Source organism: Piliocolobus tephrosceles, chromosome 16, assembly GCF_002776525.5.
Source record: "Piliocolobus tephrosceles isolate RC106 chromosome 16, ASM277652v3, whole genome shotgun sequence".
NCBI lineage: Eukaryota > Metazoa > Chordata > Mammalia > Primates > Cercopithecidae > Piliocolobus > Piliocolobus tephrosceles.
Window position 1 is genome coordinate 68,874,009 of NC_045449.1, and position 18,674 is coordinate 68,892,682.

Genomic DNA, 18,674 nt, shown 5'->3' on the forward strand with positions numbered 1-18,674 from the left:
TATAGTGAAAATGGTTTTATTTAACATGCAGCAAAACAAGGGCAGCAGAGTTGGTATATCCAGTACAGCCATTTGCCACGAAGCATTGACCTCAATAGTAACGAGTAACACTCAAATAATTGTAATGTCTAGAGCGTAATAGAAAGTTCCATTTCCACAGAGTAATTCCAGACATTCCCAGGGCTGCAGCAGCCAGTCTCTGGAAAGCTCTTGGATTTATTATTTAGTGAAAAATGATTCACTTTTGACCTGTCCTGTTCTAATGAAGCAGTGAAACCTGCTTGCTAAAGACAGCGAGGGGCAGGGAAGGGGTATGACCTCTTGATCCATAGGAAGGAATAAGGAAGCCTGGCAAGGGGCAGGGAGGAACCAGGGAACGTGGTCTGTGCCACCTTTCTTTCCCCCAGAGATGTCCGATTGCTGAGCTTGTTCACCTGAGCTCTGCAAGCTTCCCCGTGTCTATGGCAGCTGGTGATTCTTTTTTTTTTTGTGAGGGAGGCTTGGAATCCCTGTCCCAGGATCACATCCCAGCAGCCAGAGTGGCCAGGACAAGCTGGCTGGGGCCAAGCACTGTTTAAGCAATAGGGTCTGGTGACTCGGCTCAAGTGTGGCCCCTGATCTCATCACCTCCAGACCCAGCATCTCGCTGACAGTGCCCCTCAGGAGCTGGGGAACAGTCGAGGTTTCTGGGCAGCACATTAGGACATATGTCTAGTGTAACATTTGTGATCCTGAGGCCTCCTGTGTCCAGCCACAGGTGCCACACCACATGCCATCTGGTGAGAGGAGAGGGAGGCCAAAGCAGTGGGACGCAGAGTGGCGGGAGATTGTAAGGGGAGGATAGCAGTTTATTTCATGCCAAGCAAGAGGTAGTCAGTAGGATGGCCTGTCCCCACGGCTGGAGGCACGCTTTTCCCAGAAAGCTGAGTACCTGCTTCTGGAGAAGGGGAAACACTGGCTCTCTTCATTTTCCTTCCTATCCCTAGTTGGGCCTGTCATGAGGCCAAATCCCATGTCCTGCCAAGATGTCCATAGGACACAGCCTGCCACTGCCAGGGATAGACACACACCTCATTACTCCGTGGCCATTCCAGGATGCTGCTGTCCACCAGAGGCAGGGCTGGGGACTTTGCAGTGTGCCAGTTCCTTATTCTGGGCCGGGTATCTTCCTGGGCCACTGAGCTTAGCCCACCTCCCTGGGGATGGCAGCAGGAACTGGCTGGCGGGGGAAGCATGGAATTGCAAAAGGGCTGCGGCCCCTTGGGCTGTGCATCTGTCAGGTGTGAGGATGTGGCTCTTGTGGGGAGTGAGCCGTGACAGCCTCCCTTTAGAGTCTCCCACCCCCACCCACCCCGGTGGCTTCAGTGAATGCCAGTAGAAAGAAGAAAACACCTACGCCAAGCCTGGGGTCCATGTTCCCGGGACAGCAGTGAAGTCAGGGGCCACTCCCCACCCCTGACAGCATATGGCCACTTCAAGTCACACAGGTAGATAAAAACAGGTCCTTTTAGGGGCCAAAGGAGAGGTTACCACAGCAGCAGTTTGGTTCCCAGCAGAAATGCCCAGGGCCCCCGTTCCAAATCAAAGCTACAAGCACTGTCGTCAGGGCATGGAGAGTGATGGGACCAGAGCCCTCCGGGTCTCAGGGCAGCCTGCCTGGCTTCAAGGTGGAGATGACAGCATCCTCTGGGGTCATAGGTTCCCCCATTGCTCCACAGGAGGGAACTGGTCCACCTCGCCCACCTCTGTGCTCAGCTGCTCCCCCAGGGCGAAGGTCAGCTTATACCGAAGCCGCACCTTCTCCTGTGACAGAGGGCAGCAAGTGAGATCCAGCCTGGGCGGCCCCTCAGCAGGACGCCCTCTACTCTGCTACCCTCTCTGTGCTACAGGAATGGTCCCTTTTCCCCACAACCCCCAACCATGCTCAGCTGCTTAACCTAAGGCAGCAAAGGGATGTGTCCATCCTATAGTCAAAACACTTCCGGCTGGGAGGTGGTGGTCCTGAGGTCCTAATCTGGGGCAGTTGGGGCCTCAGGCTGGGACCCCGGTTCTTGGCTGCTCACCTTCAGTGGATTGGCCAGCAACATGACCTGGGTGATGGCTGCAGGTGGCTGGATGGGGCTAAATGGAGAGAGTTCTGTCCCAGAGGGTGGCTGCAACTTCACTTTCATTGACTAAAGAGAGAGAGAAGCTCCTTTGAAGACAGCTGGCAGGTGCCCCAGATGGAACACACAGTGCACATACACACTGCCACCTGCTGGCTGCAAAGGCCTCCACACAATAGGGTCAAGCTAAAGCCGTTTTGGCCCCAGGGAGACACTAGTACCTTGGGCACTGCAGCCTGCAGCACGATGCTCTTGACAGGCAAGGGAGCTGTGTTCAGCATGGACACCACCACCACCAGCACGTCAGGTCGTCCTGGGGGACACTCCTTGGCAAAGTGGAAGAGGATGCGGAAGCCGTTTTTATCATAGGCTGTGATGGGAAGGGCACTGCCTGCAAGAACGTGGCACGTGGGTGTGGGAGGAGCAGCACCAGAGACACCCAACAGAGCCCTGGCGGTGAGGGGACAAAGGCTACTCCGTGGCCATGATGAATCCAATGCTTCCTTACGGAATCTGGGAGGGGTGCTCAGTGAGGAGCTTAAGGCCGAGAATGCAGGCAGGGAGGACTGCCTGGCTCTAAGAGACGCCCTGCAAACAGTGCCTGGATCCACCCGTCGCATGTCCTACAGCTCTGTGGCTGTAGGCCCCACTGCCCTGCCCACCTCAAGCCTCCAACACCTACTAGGCTTGATCGATTCCAGGGGCACGTGGATGCTGGCCAGGGAGAGCTCAGGCCCCTTCAGGGGGCTGCCCTGGGACTGGAAACTCAGCGGCTGGAAGAGCGGGCTGCCGGGCCCCGTGGAGAAAGGCAGGAGAGGCCTGGCTGGGGTGGTGGTGGGGATGAGAGGGGAGGTGGCAGGTTTCACCAAGCCCGAGGTCCTGGGAGGTGGGAAGGATGGAAGGCACATCAGAGCCAGCCAGAGCTGTAGGACTGACCCTCACCCAAGGCCCCTGGCCATGCTCTTACCCAGGCCCACCCCTTGCCTTCCAGCCTGACTGATGGGACTATAAGGCACCCCCACCCCCTTCAAAGTTAGCTCTGGTTCTGACACATTCAGGCCCAACCCCACATCTCCTCCCACTCATTACACTTTGGCCTCTTCTAGAAGCTGATCGAGGGCATCCAGGTGGTGCAACACGTTGTCACCCAATGCCAAGCCATGGTGCCCAGAGACTGCGGGCTCAACTTTTGGGGCCAAGGCTGGGGCCACTCCAGTAGAAAACAAGAAGGAGCCCGCACTGGGGGCAGGAACACTGGCTGGGACCACAGGAGCTGGGAAGGCAGGCGGCAGTGGAGCTTGGGAGCTGCTTGAGGAGGGGGCTGAAGGCTGGAGAAGCGGAGCGTCGGAGGTGCCACAGGCAGCGGTCCCTGGCCTGGGGCTGAAGAAGTCCAGGTCGGACTGTTCCCTCTATGAACAATGGAAAAGGTGGTGAGCCAGGGGCTGGCAGGGAGGGCCTGCTGCTGGAGTGGGGCACAACCCTCCAAGGACCGCACGGAAGACAGCCCCGGAAACACTCATTGTTCCCCGCTGCAGCTGGCAGGCTCTGGAGGGGAAGGACAGCTAACTGTAGCCCAGGAGACATGACACTGGAAAGTGGAGGTCCTTGGCACAGTAGTGCTGTCACCGATCCTGTGCCCCTACCTGGAGCAGGTGCCACTGGCTGTTCCCAGCTGACTCTTTGGGAGGGACATTAGGGGCTGGGTCGGCGAGGCCTGACAACGGAGAAGAAAACTGGATGAGAAGAGACTGAGCTGGGCAGCCCTAGCCCTGCCTTGCCTGAGGAGGGGTCAGGTGACAAGTGACATCAATGGGTGAAGGCACAGGGAGAAGCTGTTCTGCAGGCAGCCTCCAGAGGGGAATGGAGCCCTCCAGTCCATGATGCAGAAGTGGGGGGTTCGTGGGGCGGGGTGCAGGGCAGGAGGCAGAGTCCACCGGGAGCATGGCCCTGGGGCCCTCAGGGTTGCTGAACTTCACTGACTACCTACAACTCAGGGCTCTTTGCCCACCTCAACAGTCACACTGGGGCCCCACTCAGGACTCCTCCTAATTCCACACACCCTTCTTCCTCCCAGAGCCCTGTCAGGGGATGGACAGTCCCCTGCGGGCCGTACCCAAGCAGAGCAGCTCCTCGTCCAGCAAGGAGAGGGCGTTGCTTGTGCTGTTGGGCCCTGGGGTGGCCTCAGCCTGGCTAGAGGAGCGGCTACATGGAGGTCCTGAAGCCTGGGGTGGTGGAGGGAGGATCGGGATGCCTGAGGAGGGTGGAGTGGGTGCTGAGGCCAACACGGAGGACAAACTGTTTGTCGTGTCCAGCTCGGCAAGGTCGATGAGCGTGCCTTGGTTACTGCACTGGCTGTTTCCTGGATGGGTCAACAGAGCAGAACAGCAATAATTAGGGGTCTTCTAGTGGCTGTGTGGCAGGAGGCAGCACCTAGGCACAGCGGTTACTGCTCCAGCCTCTGGCCTAATCCAGTGGCATCTCTGCCAGGGGATGCTGCAAAGCAAGCCTGAGAAAGCAGGCGGGGAAATTCCCACCCACATCTCCAGGCCTCCAGGAAGCTGAAGGACTGCTTGGAATGGCAAAGAACCCCCTTGGGCCTTGTGCAACACCACGCTGGCCAGCCTGCACCCACAGCTTCATGGTCGTGACCTGAGGCTGGTCTGGAGGAGTCTAGAGTTGGGGACCAGAGCATCTCACCTTCCGAGTCAGGCAGGGTTAAGGTGGCCACCTCGCCATTGATGACGTGCCCTTCAATAATTGTTTTGTAAGAGTTGATGACCCGGGAGAGGTTGTCACTGGCCTGCAGGATGTCCCCTGGAGCAGGAAAGAGAGACTTCTCACTCCTGTGGTGACAGTTCCCACCCACGTATCCAAACGCCTGGCTCATCCCTGACAGTTGCTCTTTCCCTCACCCAAACTGTTATCATTGTCCTCAGTCTCACTGGCGAGTTTAAATAAAGTCCGCCTCTTGTTCTCACACCGATCAAACAGCTCCTGAAAGAGACTCAAGACATAAAAATCAAACCACACAGGCCCTCAGAGATCATCCGATTCATTCAGGGTTCACACCCAGAAAATGACGGGGATCGGTCAGTTACCAGAAGAGCTGGGACCACAGCGCACGTCTTCTTGCCACCAGCCACCACCACACCACGTCACCCAGGATGCTGGTTTAGGTAGCAGTCACCAGGATGGATGAGGGGAAGTCAGTCCCCTCCTGCCTTCCAGGCTGGCATGTTCCTCAGAACTCAAAATTTATCCACCCAACCATGGCCTGCACCACATGGGCATCAGGGTCACGAGGAAGCCTCTCTGTCTCAACGTCCCCAAGGCAGTAAGGAAAGGCAGAGAGCAGGGGTGCGCACCGAGGGCGTGGTCTCTGGAGTCAGACTCAGGTTTCCATCCAGCCCTTACACCCTAGGCACATCAGCTGATCCCAGGCAGCAAATGGGGACGCCACTCTCTACTGACGTGGCTGCTGTGCAGATGAGTAAGGTCATGAATACGCTGCCAAGCGCACAGCCTGTGTCTCTGACAAGGCAGGTGCTCAGCAAATGCTGGCTGAGCTCCTGGAGGGCAACGTAGCCCCAGGAGGCAGCCTTTGCTGTCGGCGGTCCTACCTTCATCAGCTCTCTGTCCCCGTCCGAAGAGTCCTCCTGGCTGTAATGAAGCAGCATCTCATTGAGCAGTCTCACGTTGTTGTTAACTTCCTCTAACGTGTGCAGACGCTTGGTCACCTTCTGGATCCGTGCCTCATCCTGCCCCAATGAAGATCAGGAGAAAGAGAGCTTCACTTGACTGTCTTTCCACTTCCGCCAGGTCATACCTTACCCCACGACACAAGCGCAGAGGCACGGAAGCTCCTTCCACTGCTGGGTGCCTGGGGCCTAGTCTACACTTCTGCTTTCACATCCCTGCTCCCGTCCCACTCCTCTCTTCCGTGCTCCCGTGGAAGCTATTGTGCTCCTCCTCCCACTCTCAGCCTCCGGGGCACAGGTCGGGCAGCTGGCAGCAGGGGAAGAACAAAACAGGCCCGTGTCCAGGGGCAAAGAGGCTTCTGCTGTGTGGTCATGGGTTCCTCCACCCCGTGCCTGAAGGACTAGGGCCCACTCACTTCCTTCACCATGGACTTGATGAGCTTGTTGGCCTCTTGCAGATCATCTGGGTTCTTGCTTTTCAGCAGCTTGGCTAAAAGCTGAGAGAGGAGGAAATCAGAGGTGAAGGGAAGAGGCAGCATCCCTACTCCAGGGAGACCCCAGAGAGCTCCCCGCAGCACAGTGCAAAGCATATTCCCCTGGTGCTACCCCCTCTCACCTGAGAAAATCCCAGGCCCAGGGTGCTCTTTACCTTAGACTTCTCCTCATCATCAAAAACAGGGTTTTTGGGACGAGGTGGTGGAGAGGGGATCAGCGTCCTGTCCACAGGAATTGGTGGGTCAGACTGCACTATGCCTGAAAGGGGACATGGCAGCACGTGCACTCAGGCTGTGGTCACCTTGTCACCCCTCCTCATACACCAAGGGCCACGTCCCTGTGATCAAGACCTGCAAAGGGTAGCAGGGTGGAGGGCAGGCTGCTACACCTTATCCCATCCAGCCCGACTCAGCCTTGCCTGGGGACAAATGCTGTTCACTTCAGGAGGGACTCTGGGGATCCCAAACCTTCCCTTCTCTCCTGGCCTGGGCCAGCCTTCGAGGGCTGCCTGGAGGCTGTGGGCAGGCAGACACGTACCCTGTCTCTTCAGCATGTGGTAGGCATCTCTGATCTTTGCTTCTTCTGGCAGGGCCATGGTCCAGCTGTACAGCAGCTCAATAACCTTAGTCTTCACTTTCTCAGACACCCTGTCCCCCAGGTACTACACGGCAAGAGAAAATGAGAGGACCTAGTAACTGCAGTTTTGAGGCAGACAAAGTGTAAGGCTCCCTTCACAGCAATGGCATGGCTGCTCAGCAGCTACGGTCCTACTCAAAATCCGCAGGTGTCCAAGTGTGTGTGAGACAGCGTGGGGAGGGGAAGGACCGCCCTGTGGTGTGGTTGTGTCCATATGGATACAGTGTGTGGATAGGCAGGGACCAGGTCATCACTGCATTTTCACACACAAGTTGCCAGAAACAAACTGCATTTTATCTTGAGGGTGTTTATGAGAATGTCTTTAGCATGAAAAAGTATTCCCTCTGCTTTAAGTGGGGGCCCAGAGCTGTGCCACACCAGCGTGCACCAGAACATGGCCAGCTGAGCATCGGAGCAATGACGGAGGCCAGCTCCCCATACCCACGTGAGACAGGCCAAGAAAACCCACAAAACCCACAACTGCCGTGTGCCAGGAGCCTAGAGTCCCATACTACATGGGCCCTCACCTTGGACAAACACACAGCCACTGCCACATCACCTGTCAGATTTGGGTTGTGGGCACTTCGGAAAAAGCTGCCAGTCCCTGTGGCCTGTTTGGTCATCCCGTTACCTCCAAGGCCTAGCTCTCTAAGACACGAATAATCTCAGTTCCTTGGAGATGCTGGATGGGCAGTGAAAGCCAGTATGATGGGAGATGGGAATGAACACAAAAGAAGTCCCTAAGAGCGAGGAATCTGCTGCTGACTGACCTTTGGAGAGACGACTTTGATTAACTCATTCAAAAAGCGGAACTTCCCCACTTCGTTATGAAATCTCCTCCCACAGTTCTTCATGCACGCCTCCAGCACCTGTAGCCGCACAGAGGAGAGGCGCCGAGTGAGGGCGCACTCGGGGCTGGGACCTGGCACTGGCAAGACCCCTGGCACCCCGAGAGTGCTGAATAAACACGCCCACAGGAAGGAGCTCATCACAAACAGCGGTGTGCACTGCCCGGGACAGTGCAATTAAGCAACGGGATCGCTCACAGACCATGTCCCTCCAACTGCAAACCTCTGCTGGGGAAGCTGGGCAGGGACTAAAGCAAGAACCCCCGAGAACCCGACCCTAAGAAGGCCTGGATGCCAGTCCTGGAAGGTGCCTTCCTTAAAGATTCTGGCCTTGTGTTTTACAACGAGGGAGGTGAGGTCCAGGGACAAAGTTTCTCTGACTCGGTGTCCTGGGTTCTTTCCACAAGCTCACCAACAGTTGTGCAGGGCGTGGGAGGGATGTTTACATCCTGTTATCTTTGAGAAAGATGACAGGATATTTCACCTCCCTCCACTGATCTCCCTAACTGACGGTTCAGCTTTCCCGTGCTGCCTGTGGTCCCTGGCACTGCGGTTTCTAAGGGGGGGGGGGGATGCACTGTCCATGCTCCCTTTCTTGGCTTCTGCATTTTAAAGCAGGGTTTCTCAGATGAGGCCTGGCTGATACTTTGGGCTGGTCATTCTTTGTCGTGGGGGGCCACTCTGCACTTTATAGTGTGTTGAGCAGCATCCTTGGCCTCTGCCTACTTGATGCCGGGAGGACCCCTACCCCGATGTGTGACAACTAAAAATGTTTCCAGACATTGCTAAATGTTCCCTGGAGGGCCCTGCTGAGATTCACTGTTTTTTTTTTTTTTTTTTTTTTTTTTGAGACACAGTCTCACTATGTTAGGCTAGAGTGCGGTGGTGTGATCACCACTCACTTCAGCCACAACTTCCCAGGCCCAAGCCATCCTCCAACCTCAGCCTCCCAAGAAGCTGGGACCACAGATGTGTGCCACCATGCTTGGCTAATTTTTTAATTTTTTGTAGAAACAGGGTCTCACTATGTTGCCTAGGCTGGTCTTGAATTTCCTTAAGCGATCCTCCCGGCCTAGGCCCCAAAAAGTGCTGGGACTGTAGGTACAAGCCACCGTGCCCCACTGAGAATCACTGTTTTAAGGAATTCGATCTACAGCAAACATGACTGAGGGGAGCATGTGAGCCAGATGGTATTTCTTTTCTCTTTCCAGGACCCGAATGCAGCCAGGCTAAAGCCCCGGATTCCTCAGATCTTGGCTGCTCTTTGGTTTAGGAGCATGTGGAGGCGCTGAGGGCCAGGCACCATTCCACACCTTAAATTCCCTCAGTCTGAATAGATGCCAAGACCTGCCCCAGGGGACTCAGCCATCAGTGCGACACCTTCGCTAGCGACCGGCATTATGTTTAACTACAGAATGAACGGACTCACCTCTCTTCTTCCCCCGGCCAACTCTGAACTATCAACACAGCCCTCACCAAGGCTTCTCCTGCCCCACATGAGCCTCAGGGCCCTGACTCTGCGCTGCTTTCCTTAGCCCCTCTGCCTCACACACTAACCACGTGGCTGTGCTGGCAGGGATGGCACTGCAGTCACCGAACTGCAGTTAGGGAGATCAGCGGAGGGAGGAGAAATACCCTGTCATCTTTCTCAAAGATAACAGGATGTAAACATCCCTCCCACCCCTGCACAACTGTTAGTGAGCTTATGGAAAGAACCCGGGACACCGAGTCAGAGAAACTTTGTCCCTGGGCCTGGCACGACGCACACACATTTGTGGAACGGCTGGCTGAACAGATTCTAGATCTATCTAGTCTGTATCAAGGACTTTCTGTTGGCTTTTGGGATGAGCCCTTAGAACCGCTATGGGGGCATGAGGAATGGCGTAGGCAGGTGAAGGGCTGCGGCTTCCATCTCCGGAGAGTGAAGGACCTACTGTCAGGGCCTGGAGTGCCTCCCATTCCTGCGGGGACTGGATCTTGTGGGCCAGCAGTCGGACGGCGATCTGTGGCCTGGCGGACAAGCAGAACACACTTCAGTGCACTAAGCCTGGGGCTACCTGGCTGGCCCTCCTTGGCCATGGTGGTTCCCCTTCCCAGTCCGCTCCCTCAGCTGCCCCCACAGTGCTGAGACTCACCCTTCGAGCTCCTTGTTGATCTGATCACAGAAGCCAATTATGTATTCCCAGTCCTCCTGGCGGTTGGAAGGATTGGTGGCTTTATCTTGGGACAGAACAAAGACGACGACAAGTGTTAGGAAGAGCAAGGAGGATGCAATGGAAGGTTTCCTTCGCAAGTTTTAGGCACTAAGAGTTTGCTTTCAACTTTACTTTCTAATAGAGAAGCCTCAATAGTTGAGTCAGTAGCAAAGAGAAAGGAAAAAAAAAAGTTCAGTCGGAGAGCAAATACAAATACTGCTTTCTGATCAGTATTTTGAAAGTCACAAATAAAAGAGAAAACAAATTCTGTCTCGTGAAGCTTAGAGTGGATCAAGGTCAAAAGGACAAACACAAATAATTAAAGTATTCCTAAATAAATGCCCACATAAAACATGTAAATATAATAATAAAGGGAACTCTAGCTGTATACAAATGAGCTCAGTGTTAAGCAAGTGGAGATGGTCAGGAAGGGTTTGTGGGGAAAGTGAAATCAGATTGAACTAGATAAAAAATATACATATTTATAACCATGAATTTTTTTTTTTTTTTGGACAGAGTCTCACTCTTGTCGCCCAGGTTGGAGTACAGTGGTGCAATCTCAGCTCACTATAACCTCTGACCCCCGGGTTCAAGTGATTCTCCTGCCTTAGCCTCCCAAGTAGCTGGGACTACAGGTGCCTACCACCACGCCCGACTAATTTTGTGTTTTTAGTAGAGACGGGGTTTCTCCATGTTGGTCAGGCTGGTCTCGAACTCCCGACCTCAGGTGATCTGCCCGCCTTGGCCTCCCAAAGTGCTGGGATTACAGGCGTGAGCCACCACGCCAGGTGAATATTTTCCACATTCCTGTCAAAAGGTTTTTCCAGACCTAGCCTTCCATAATGCTTTAAGTACTTTTGAAATTGCACATAATGCTCATCACTGTCAAGTCAACAACATGTACTTAGCCCCTAATAAGCCCCGGTCACTGTGCAATCTGCCTGGGATTGCAGCTTGAGTATCTAGCACCCCCAGGCTCTAATGGCCTTCCATGGTCAAGCACAAACACAAGTACTAGAGTTCTCAGAGGGCCACTGGGATTTAAAATCCAGGCACTAAATGCAAAGTTCCGATATTTGGTATGGGCTCTCCTCCCTGTTACCTTCCTAAACCTGTGATTACACTGAAGAGCCCCGCTGAGGCTGGTTACATGGGTTCCCATCTCTGATTCAGATCCAGAGGTTCCCTCTTCAGAAAGCACTCTCCAGCTGTTTGCTAAATTTAGGGCTTTGGGTTCCGAAGACAAATGGAAGGCTGAAGACACACACCCTTGAAAACACTCCTGCTCCCGGCTGGGCACGGTGGCTCACGCCTGTAGTCCCAGCACTTTGGGAGGCCGAGGCGGGCGGATCATGAGGTCAGGAGATCGAGACCATCCTGGAGAACACGGTGAATCCCTGTCTCTACTAAAAATACAAAAAAATTAGCCGGGTGTGGTGGTGGGTGCCTGTAGTCCCAGCTACTAGGGAGGCTGAGGCAGGAGAATGGCGTGAACCTGGGAGGCGGAGTCTGCCGTGAGCCGAGATCATGCCACTGCACTCCAGCCTGGGTGATAGAGCGAGACTCTGTCTCAAAAAACAAACAAACAAACAAACAAACAAAAAACCAAAACACTCCTGCTCCCTCCCCAGATCTCCACGAGGTCCCAAAGCAGGGCATCAGAGCCCCTCCAGACAAGCCCCTCTTTGTCAGAAGTTTCTAAATTCTGATTTCTCATAATTGTGTTTTGTTAACTTTAAAAATCACCAGCTGGGCTGGGTGCAGTGGCTCACACCTGTAATCCCAACAGTTTGGGAGAACGAAGCAGGCAGATCACCCGAGGTCAGGAGTTCAAGACCAGCCTGACCAACATGGAGAAACCCCGTCACTACTAAAAATACAAAATTAACTGGGCGGGTGGCACATGCCTGTAGTCCCAGCTACTCAGGAGGCTGAGGCAGGAGAATCACTTGAACCCGGGAGGCGGAGGTTGCCTTGAGCAGAGACTGCGCCACTGCACTCCAGCCTGGGCAACAAGAGTGAAAATTCCGTCTTAAAAAAAAAAAAAAATCACCAGCTGGATGAGCAAATCCTAACAGAGACTCCAGCTCCTTCACTGGGAACAGGGCTACAGGGATCTAAGTAGAGACAGCTGCCAGGCAGAGGGAAGGCCCATGGCACCCAGTGCAGCACCCTGCTTCCCAGGTCCGGGCTCGGCCTCGCCGGCAGTGTTTCTGTTCTGGCTGCAATGGCTGCGAGGGGAAGATTCTGATGGTTTAGGTTCATATTTATTTATTTATTTTTTGAGATTGAGTCTCACTGTGTCACCCAGGCTGGAATGCAGTGGCGCGATGTGGGCTCACTGCAACCTCCACCTCCTGGGTTCGAGCTATTCTCCTGCCTCAGCCTCCTGAGTAGCTGGGATTACAAGCATGTGCTACTACGCCTGGCTACTTTTTGTATTTTTAGTAGAGATGGGATTTTGCCACGTTGGCCAGACTGGTCTAGACCTCCTGACCTCAGATAAGGAGGTCAAGACCAGCCCCAGCCTCCCAAAGTGCTGGGATTACAGGCATGAGTCACCGCACCCTGCCTAGGTTTCTATTTAGAAGAAAAGAAGGTGTCTGTCTTCAATCCTGACAGACAATCAGTAGGTTCTTCAAAATCTTGAGCTTGAAAGGAGGGGAGTTGAATGTAATCAAGGGTGGCCATCTGGAAAGAAACATCTGGCAATCCTGCATTACCGTATGGTGGCCTACCAGTTATCACATTCCAGATGCCGAGTCTCTCCACCAACGGTCTGAAACCTTCTCAGGTGTTAGCATTAGTGTGGCTCTGTTACTAATTCCTATCCGGTGCTTAAAGTTCTCCGTAACACCAAAAGGCTGCAGGGTACAAAAATTAAATGGTCTGAGGAGCCGTCCCCATCCCCCAGTGCTATTACTTTGGGAACCGTCATACACCTTGTGATAGAAGAAAAATTGGCCCACTCCCACTTTTTGCACAGCGAAAAGCATCTTCCAAGTACAGAGTAAAATGTGGATCCCCCACCCCCGAAACAATGAGTATGCACCACAAAATAGCTTCTTCCCAAGCCTATTAGCGTTCCAACAGCATTTCTACTTCCAAGAACACTCCTGCCCACTTTTCACTTGTATTAATTTCTCTAGAATCTCACTTTCTTCCACTTTGATAGACCTTTTTACGGCAAATCCACAGGGAGCTCTTTGCCTACTCAGGGGCACAAAAAGCCCTGGTTTCTGCAATGGTCAGTTCCATGTCTATCTCCTCCAGCTCTCTGGGCAGCTCAGAAAACAGAGCTCACCCGCCCACAGGAATGGGAAGGAACCTCTGGGGATAATTCTGGGTGACTTGATCTCTCCATCTGCCTACTGCCTCCCCAGCAGATGCACACAGCCTTCCACCCACTCCACATTTCCTCCACCTGGCACAGAGGTGACACCCGAGCTTCCCCTACAGACCTTGCCTTCCTGAACCGCCCCTCTGGGCTCTGCTCTGACTCATGATTTCTGTCTATTTTCGGGCCTCTGTTGAAAGCCTCATCTGTTTCTGTGTCTCTGGATTTCCTGCTTTCATTTTTTCAGCTTCACTCCATTGCTAGCCTAGACTCTCGTGGGATTTAAAACGTCACGTGGGGATGGAAACAGCAGCATTGGGTACCCCATTACAGCGCGGCTCAGACATTCCAAAGACAACAAGATCTACATAGCAGGCTGGATGCGGTGGCTCACGCCTGTAATCCCTGCGCTTTGCGAGACCAAGGCAGGTGGATCATTTGAGGTCAGGAGTTCGAGACCAGCCTATACAACATGGTGAACTCCTGTCTCTATTAAAAATACTAAAATTGGCCGGGCGTGGTGGCTCAAGCCTGTAATCCCAGCACTTTGGGAGGCCGAGACGGGTGGATCACGAGGTCAGGAGATCGAGACCATCCTGGTCTACATGGTGAAACCCCGTCTCTACTAAAAAATACAAAAAAACTAGCCGGGCGAGATGGCGGGCGCCTGTAGTCCCAGCTACTCGGGAGGCTGAGGCAGAAGAATGGCGTAAACCCGGGAGGCAGAGCTGGCAGTGAGCCGAGATCGCGCCACTGCACTCCAGCCTGGGCGACAGAGCGAGACTCCGTCTCAAAAAAAAAAAAAAAACTAAAATTAGCCGGGCACGGTAGCACACACCTGTAATCTCAGCTACTTGAAGGCTGAGGCTGGAGAATTGCTTGAACCCAGGAGGCAGAGGTTGCAGCGAGCCATGATTGTGCCACTGTACTCCAGCCTGGGCAACAGAGTAAGACTCCATCTCCAAAAAAAAAAAAAATATATATATATATATATATATATACGGGCTGGGCACGGTGGCTCATGCCTGTAATCCCACCATTTTGGGAGGCCGAGGCAGGCGGATCACCTGAGTGAGGTTAGGAGTTCGAGACCAGTCTGACCAATATGGTGAAACGCCATCTCTACTAAAAACACAAAATTAGCTGGGCATTGTTCCGCGCGCCTGTGATCCCAGCTACTTGGGAGGCTAAGGCAGGAAAACCGCTTGAACCCAGGAGGCGGAGGTGGTAGTGAGCTGAGATCAGGCCATTGTACTCCAGCCTAGGCCACAGAGTGAGGCTCCATCTTCAAAAAGAAAAATCTATGTAACAAATGACTTACAAACAAGCAGACGCAAGAACATGGGCTGGAAAGGGAGTAAAGGTCAATCTTCAATGGTAGGGTCCTGAATGGAAACACAAACTTAGTCAATCACCAAGTCTTTGTTAAGCACCCACAGACAATGAAGTAAACAGCATGTCAACATGCCAGACACTGGAGGGACTGCAGAAAAAGTTCAAGACACAGATTTTACCCTCGAGGAGGCTGTGCTCTCCAGGTTCAATACATGAAAAAAAAAAAAAAACAAGACAGTAGATAATTGGGCTAATTTGGTACAGAAATGAGTCTAAAAACAAATGTATGGCCCAGGCTCACACCTACAATCCTAGCATTTTGAGAGGCTGAGGTGGGTGGATCACAAGGTCAGGAGTTCAAGACCAGCCTGGCTAAGATGGTGAAACCCTGTTCCTACTAAAACTACAAAAATCAGCCAGGCGAAGTGGCAGGCACCTGTAATCCAGCTACTTGGGAGGCTGAGGCAGGAGAATCACTTTAACCCAGGTGGCAGAGGTTGCAATGAGCTGAGATTGTGCCACTGCACTCCAGCCCGGGTGACTAGAGTGAGACTCCGTCTCAATAAATAAATAAATAAATAAATAAATAAATAAATAAATAAATAAATGCATCACTTCTCTTTCCTGACTTCCCTATTTCTTTTTCTTTTTTCTTTTTTTTGAGATAGGGTCTCACTCTGTCACTCAGGCAAGAGTGCAGTGGTGTGATCAGGCTCACTGTAGCCTCAACTTCCCAGGCTCAGATGATTCTCCTATCTCAGCCTAGCTGGGACCACAGGCACTCACATCACGCCCAGCTAGTTTTGTGGACTTTCGGTAGAGACAGAATTTTGCCATGTTGCTCAGGCTGGTCTTGAACTCCTAGGCTCAGGCAATCCGCCTGCCTTGAACTCTCAAGGTGCTGGGATTACAGGTATGAGTCCCAGTGCCTGGCCTCTTTTGTTTTTTTTTCTTTTTTGTTGTTTGAGACGGGGTCTCATTCTGTCACCCAGGCTGGAGTGCAGTGGTTCCATCACAGCTCACTGCAGTCTCTGCCTCCCAGGCTCAAGTGATCCACCTCAACCTCCCAAGTAGCTGGGACCACCCACAGGAGTGTGCTCATTCTTTTTTTAGAGATGGGGGTCTCGCTCTATTGCCCCAGGCTGCAGTAGGCAATCATGGCTCACTGTAGCCTCCAACTCTTGGGCTCAAGCGATCCTCCCACCTCAGCCTCCTGAGTAGCTGGGACCACAGGAATGAGCCACTGTATGTGGCCTATTAAGTCACTTTTCCTATAAATAGTGCCACCTTCCAAAAGTCCCCTAGGCCCCCACCTCTTTTTTGACTCCTTCTTCCCTCTCTCCTCATCCATTCCTCTGTCCTGTGATCCTTTCCTTTTCAATGTCTTTTTAAATCCCTTCCTTCCTTATCCCTATCCTCCACTCCTTCTCACCTGCTTCTAGAACTTCCATTCTAATCCATCCTAATCCTATGTAAAGTCCCTATATCAAATCAAGCCTCTTAAGACACCAAAACACCGATTTCATCTAGTACAGAAGGAATGAGGGCCTGATAACTGCAGATATTTAAACTTCTTTGGTGGGGCCAGGCGCAGTGGCTCATGCCTATAATCCCAACACTTTGGAGGGGGCTGAAGCAGGTGGCTCACTTGAAGTCAGGAGTTCGACACCAGCCTGGCCAACATGGTGAAACCCCACGTCTACTAAAAATACAAAAATTAGCCAGTTATAGCGGCACATACCAGTAGTCCCACTTGGCACCTCCCAAGTCCCACTACTTGGGAGGCTGAGGCTGGAGGGATCGCTTGAACCCAAGCAACAGAAGTTGCAGTGAACCGAGACTGTGCCACTGCACTCCAGCCTGGGTGACAGAGCGACTCTGTCTCAAGTAAATAAATAAATAAAACAAACTTCTTGGGCTGGAAATTGGAGACTTGGTAGAATTTAGTCTTAACTTCCCAGCCTTATCTTCCCTCATTCCCAAACCCCTCTGTTACTGTGTGCCCCAAACAGGTTTGCTCTCTCCACATCACCATCTAGTGTTTTTTTTTTTTGCCAAATTTTCCCATTCTTTAATGGCTAGCTCAAATGCAGTTATCCTCACTGAATCATCTATTCTCCCATCTCCAGTTCCCTAAAGAGAATGCCTGCGTTTTAGCACTGACTTGTATATCTTTTTCTTTTAAGAGTTCTTTATCTACTCCAGCATCGCTTCCATCCAACTAAAGGCAAAATCTTCTTTTTTTTTGTTTTTGAGATGGAATCTCGCTCTGTCTCCCAGGCTGGAGTACAGTGGCGCGATCTGGGCTCACTGCAAGCTCCGCCTCCCGGGTTCACGCCATTCTTCTGCCTCAGCCTCCCCAGTAGCTGGGACTAAAGGCATCCGCCACCACGCCCGGCTAATTTTTTGTACATTTAATAGAGACGGGGTTTCACCGTGTTAGCCAGGATGGTCTCGATCTCCTGACCTCGTGATCCGCCCGCCTCGGCCTCCCAAAGTGCTAGGATTACAGGCATGAGTCACCGTGCCCGGCCGCAAAATCTTCTTAAACTTCCCAACTCCTATAACACCCCATATAGCAGGTACTCATTAAACGTTGCTTGACTGATCGTGGTGGGACTTGAGAGAAGACTAAAGTCATCAAGAGATGGTTTGTGAGAAAAGAGAATCTGAGATGGTTTTTCAAGCATTTAGTTGAGGAAAGGGGAGCAGGGCTTCCACGTAAGGAGAGCAACGTGTACTGGTAAGCTAAGAACATCAGACGGAGCAGAGCAGAAAAACGTGGAAGCCACAGAGAAAAAGGCCTGGAATTACCAAGGCCAGATTACAGGCAACAGTGGAATGACTTGATTCAACACAAGTGCGCTTCTGGGAGCAGAATGGACTGAGGAGAGGTGAGGACGGGAGAGACCTGAGTCTCTGGGCCAAGTAGAGGCTTCTGCAACCATTCAGGCCAACGTGGGCTGACAAGGACCCTGAGTGAGATGATGCTGAACCCCAACTGCTGGTTTGCTCAACTGGTACAGTTCACATCATTAAGTCCTAACAACTGTGAAGCTTGTGTCTCTACAGATAGCATGTGACTCCCCCGCCACCAAGTGTCCCTCTCATTTCATAATGTGACTCTAGGCTGGGTGCAGTGGCTCACATGGCTCACTGTGTAATCCCAGAACTTTGGAAGGGAAAGGTGGGAGGATCACTTGAACTCAGGAGTTTGAGACCAGCCTGGGCAACATAGCAAGACCTCATCTCTACTAAAAATCAAGAGAATTAGCCAAGCGTGGTGGCGTGTGCCTATAGTCCCAGCTACTTTGGAGGCTGAGGCAGGAGACTTATTTGAGCACAGGGGTTCAAGGCTGCAGTGAGCTATGATCGCACCCCCTCACTCCAGCCTAGACAACAGCGTGAGACTCTGTCTCAAAAACAAGTAACAAAAACAAAATGTAACTCTAAATGTAGCCTATTAAACTCAGTTTAGGTTATTTAAATTATTCAATATCCATATTAACATCTTCAAAGCAAACTAATTCCACTGTGGTTATAGCAAGTTAGGCATTTCTAGGCAAGTGGTTTGATTGGAGTCAGGATGTCCTCTTTTTGTGAAATTATGGCAGTAGTACCTGCTTTGCTAGGATACTTGATAAACGAATTTAATGAATATCTGTAAAGTACTTTGAGCTCCTTGGAGAACAGTTCCATATATAAAGAAGCCTTATGACCTGCCTGCAACTGTAGATTTGGCAAACATAACCTTACTTTTTCTCTCTTTTGGGATATGCTCCCCTTTAAACTGAAGCTCAACCTCCTGAAGGGGGTTTCTTACTAGGAAAAATCAGACAATTTAAGGAAATAGCTATGACCTCCAAGATCCTGGAAGCAGTACTAAATAAGAGACCTCAGAACGAGGCAGTACCAGGTATCTCACCTATCCCATTACCAGTCCAATTTTTCTCTCCACTTAAAGGAGGCTTCCAGGTCTAGCCTATAGAAAAGTTCACTTATTAACCCTCAGGCAGAGTACTACC

At 52.2% G+C, this 18,674-nt stretch overlaps 1 protein-coding gene across 3 annotated transcripts in view; it reads right to left on the reverse strand.

Moving 5' to 3' along the window:
• The window catches only part of GGA3 (golgi associated, gamma adaptin ear containing, ARF binding protein 3), a 19,728-nt gene continuing 1,054 nt past the window's right edge, over nucleotides 1-18,674 (reverse strand). Inside the window, exons 1-17 of one of the 3 annotated variants that reach the window (XM_023211833.2) lie at nucleotides 11,246-11,383; nucleotides 9,918-10,002; nucleotides 9,717-9,792; nucleotides 7,705-7,803; nucleotides 6,836-6,959; nucleotides 6,453-6,556; nucleotides 6,220-6,300; nucleotides 5,726-5,863; nucleotides 5,018-5,099; nucleotides 4,803-4,919; nucleotides 4,219-4,464; nucleotides 3,749-3,819; nucleotides 3,195-3,514; nucleotides 2,788-2,984; nucleotides 2,327-2,496; nucleotides 2,064-2,174; nucleotides 1-1,803 (exon numbers count right to left, since the gene is read on the reverse strand). In XM_023211833.2, coding sequence (XP_023067601.1) covers nucleotides 1,693-1,803; nucleotides 2,064-2,174; nucleotides 2,327-2,496; nucleotides 2,788-2,984; nucleotides 3,195-3,514; nucleotides 3,749-3,819; nucleotides 4,219-4,464; nucleotides 4,803-4,919; nucleotides 5,018-5,099; nucleotides 5,726-5,863; nucleotides 6,220-6,300; nucleotides 6,453-6,556; nucleotides 6,836-6,959; nucleotides 7,705-7,788 — 1,956 coding nt within the window. In that variant the 5' untranslated portion in view covers nucleotides 7,789-7,803; nucleotides 9,717-9,792; nucleotides 9,918-10,002; nucleotides 11,246-11,383 and the 3' untranslated portion in view covers nucleotides 1-1,692. Of the gene's footprint in view, nucleotides 1,804-2,063; nucleotides 2,175-2,326; nucleotides 2,497-2,787; nucleotides 2,985-3,194; nucleotides 3,515-3,748; nucleotides 3,820-4,218; nucleotides 4,465-4,802; nucleotides 4,920-5,017; nucleotides 5,100-5,725; nucleotides 5,864-6,219; nucleotides 6,301-6,452; nucleotides 6,557-6,835; nucleotides 6,960-7,704; nucleotides 7,804-9,716; nucleotides 9,793-9,917; nucleotides 10,003-11,245; nucleotides 11,384-18,674 lie in introns of those variants that run through there. The other 2 variants (XM_023211831.2, XR_002731559.2) reach the window with 2 other exon arrangements.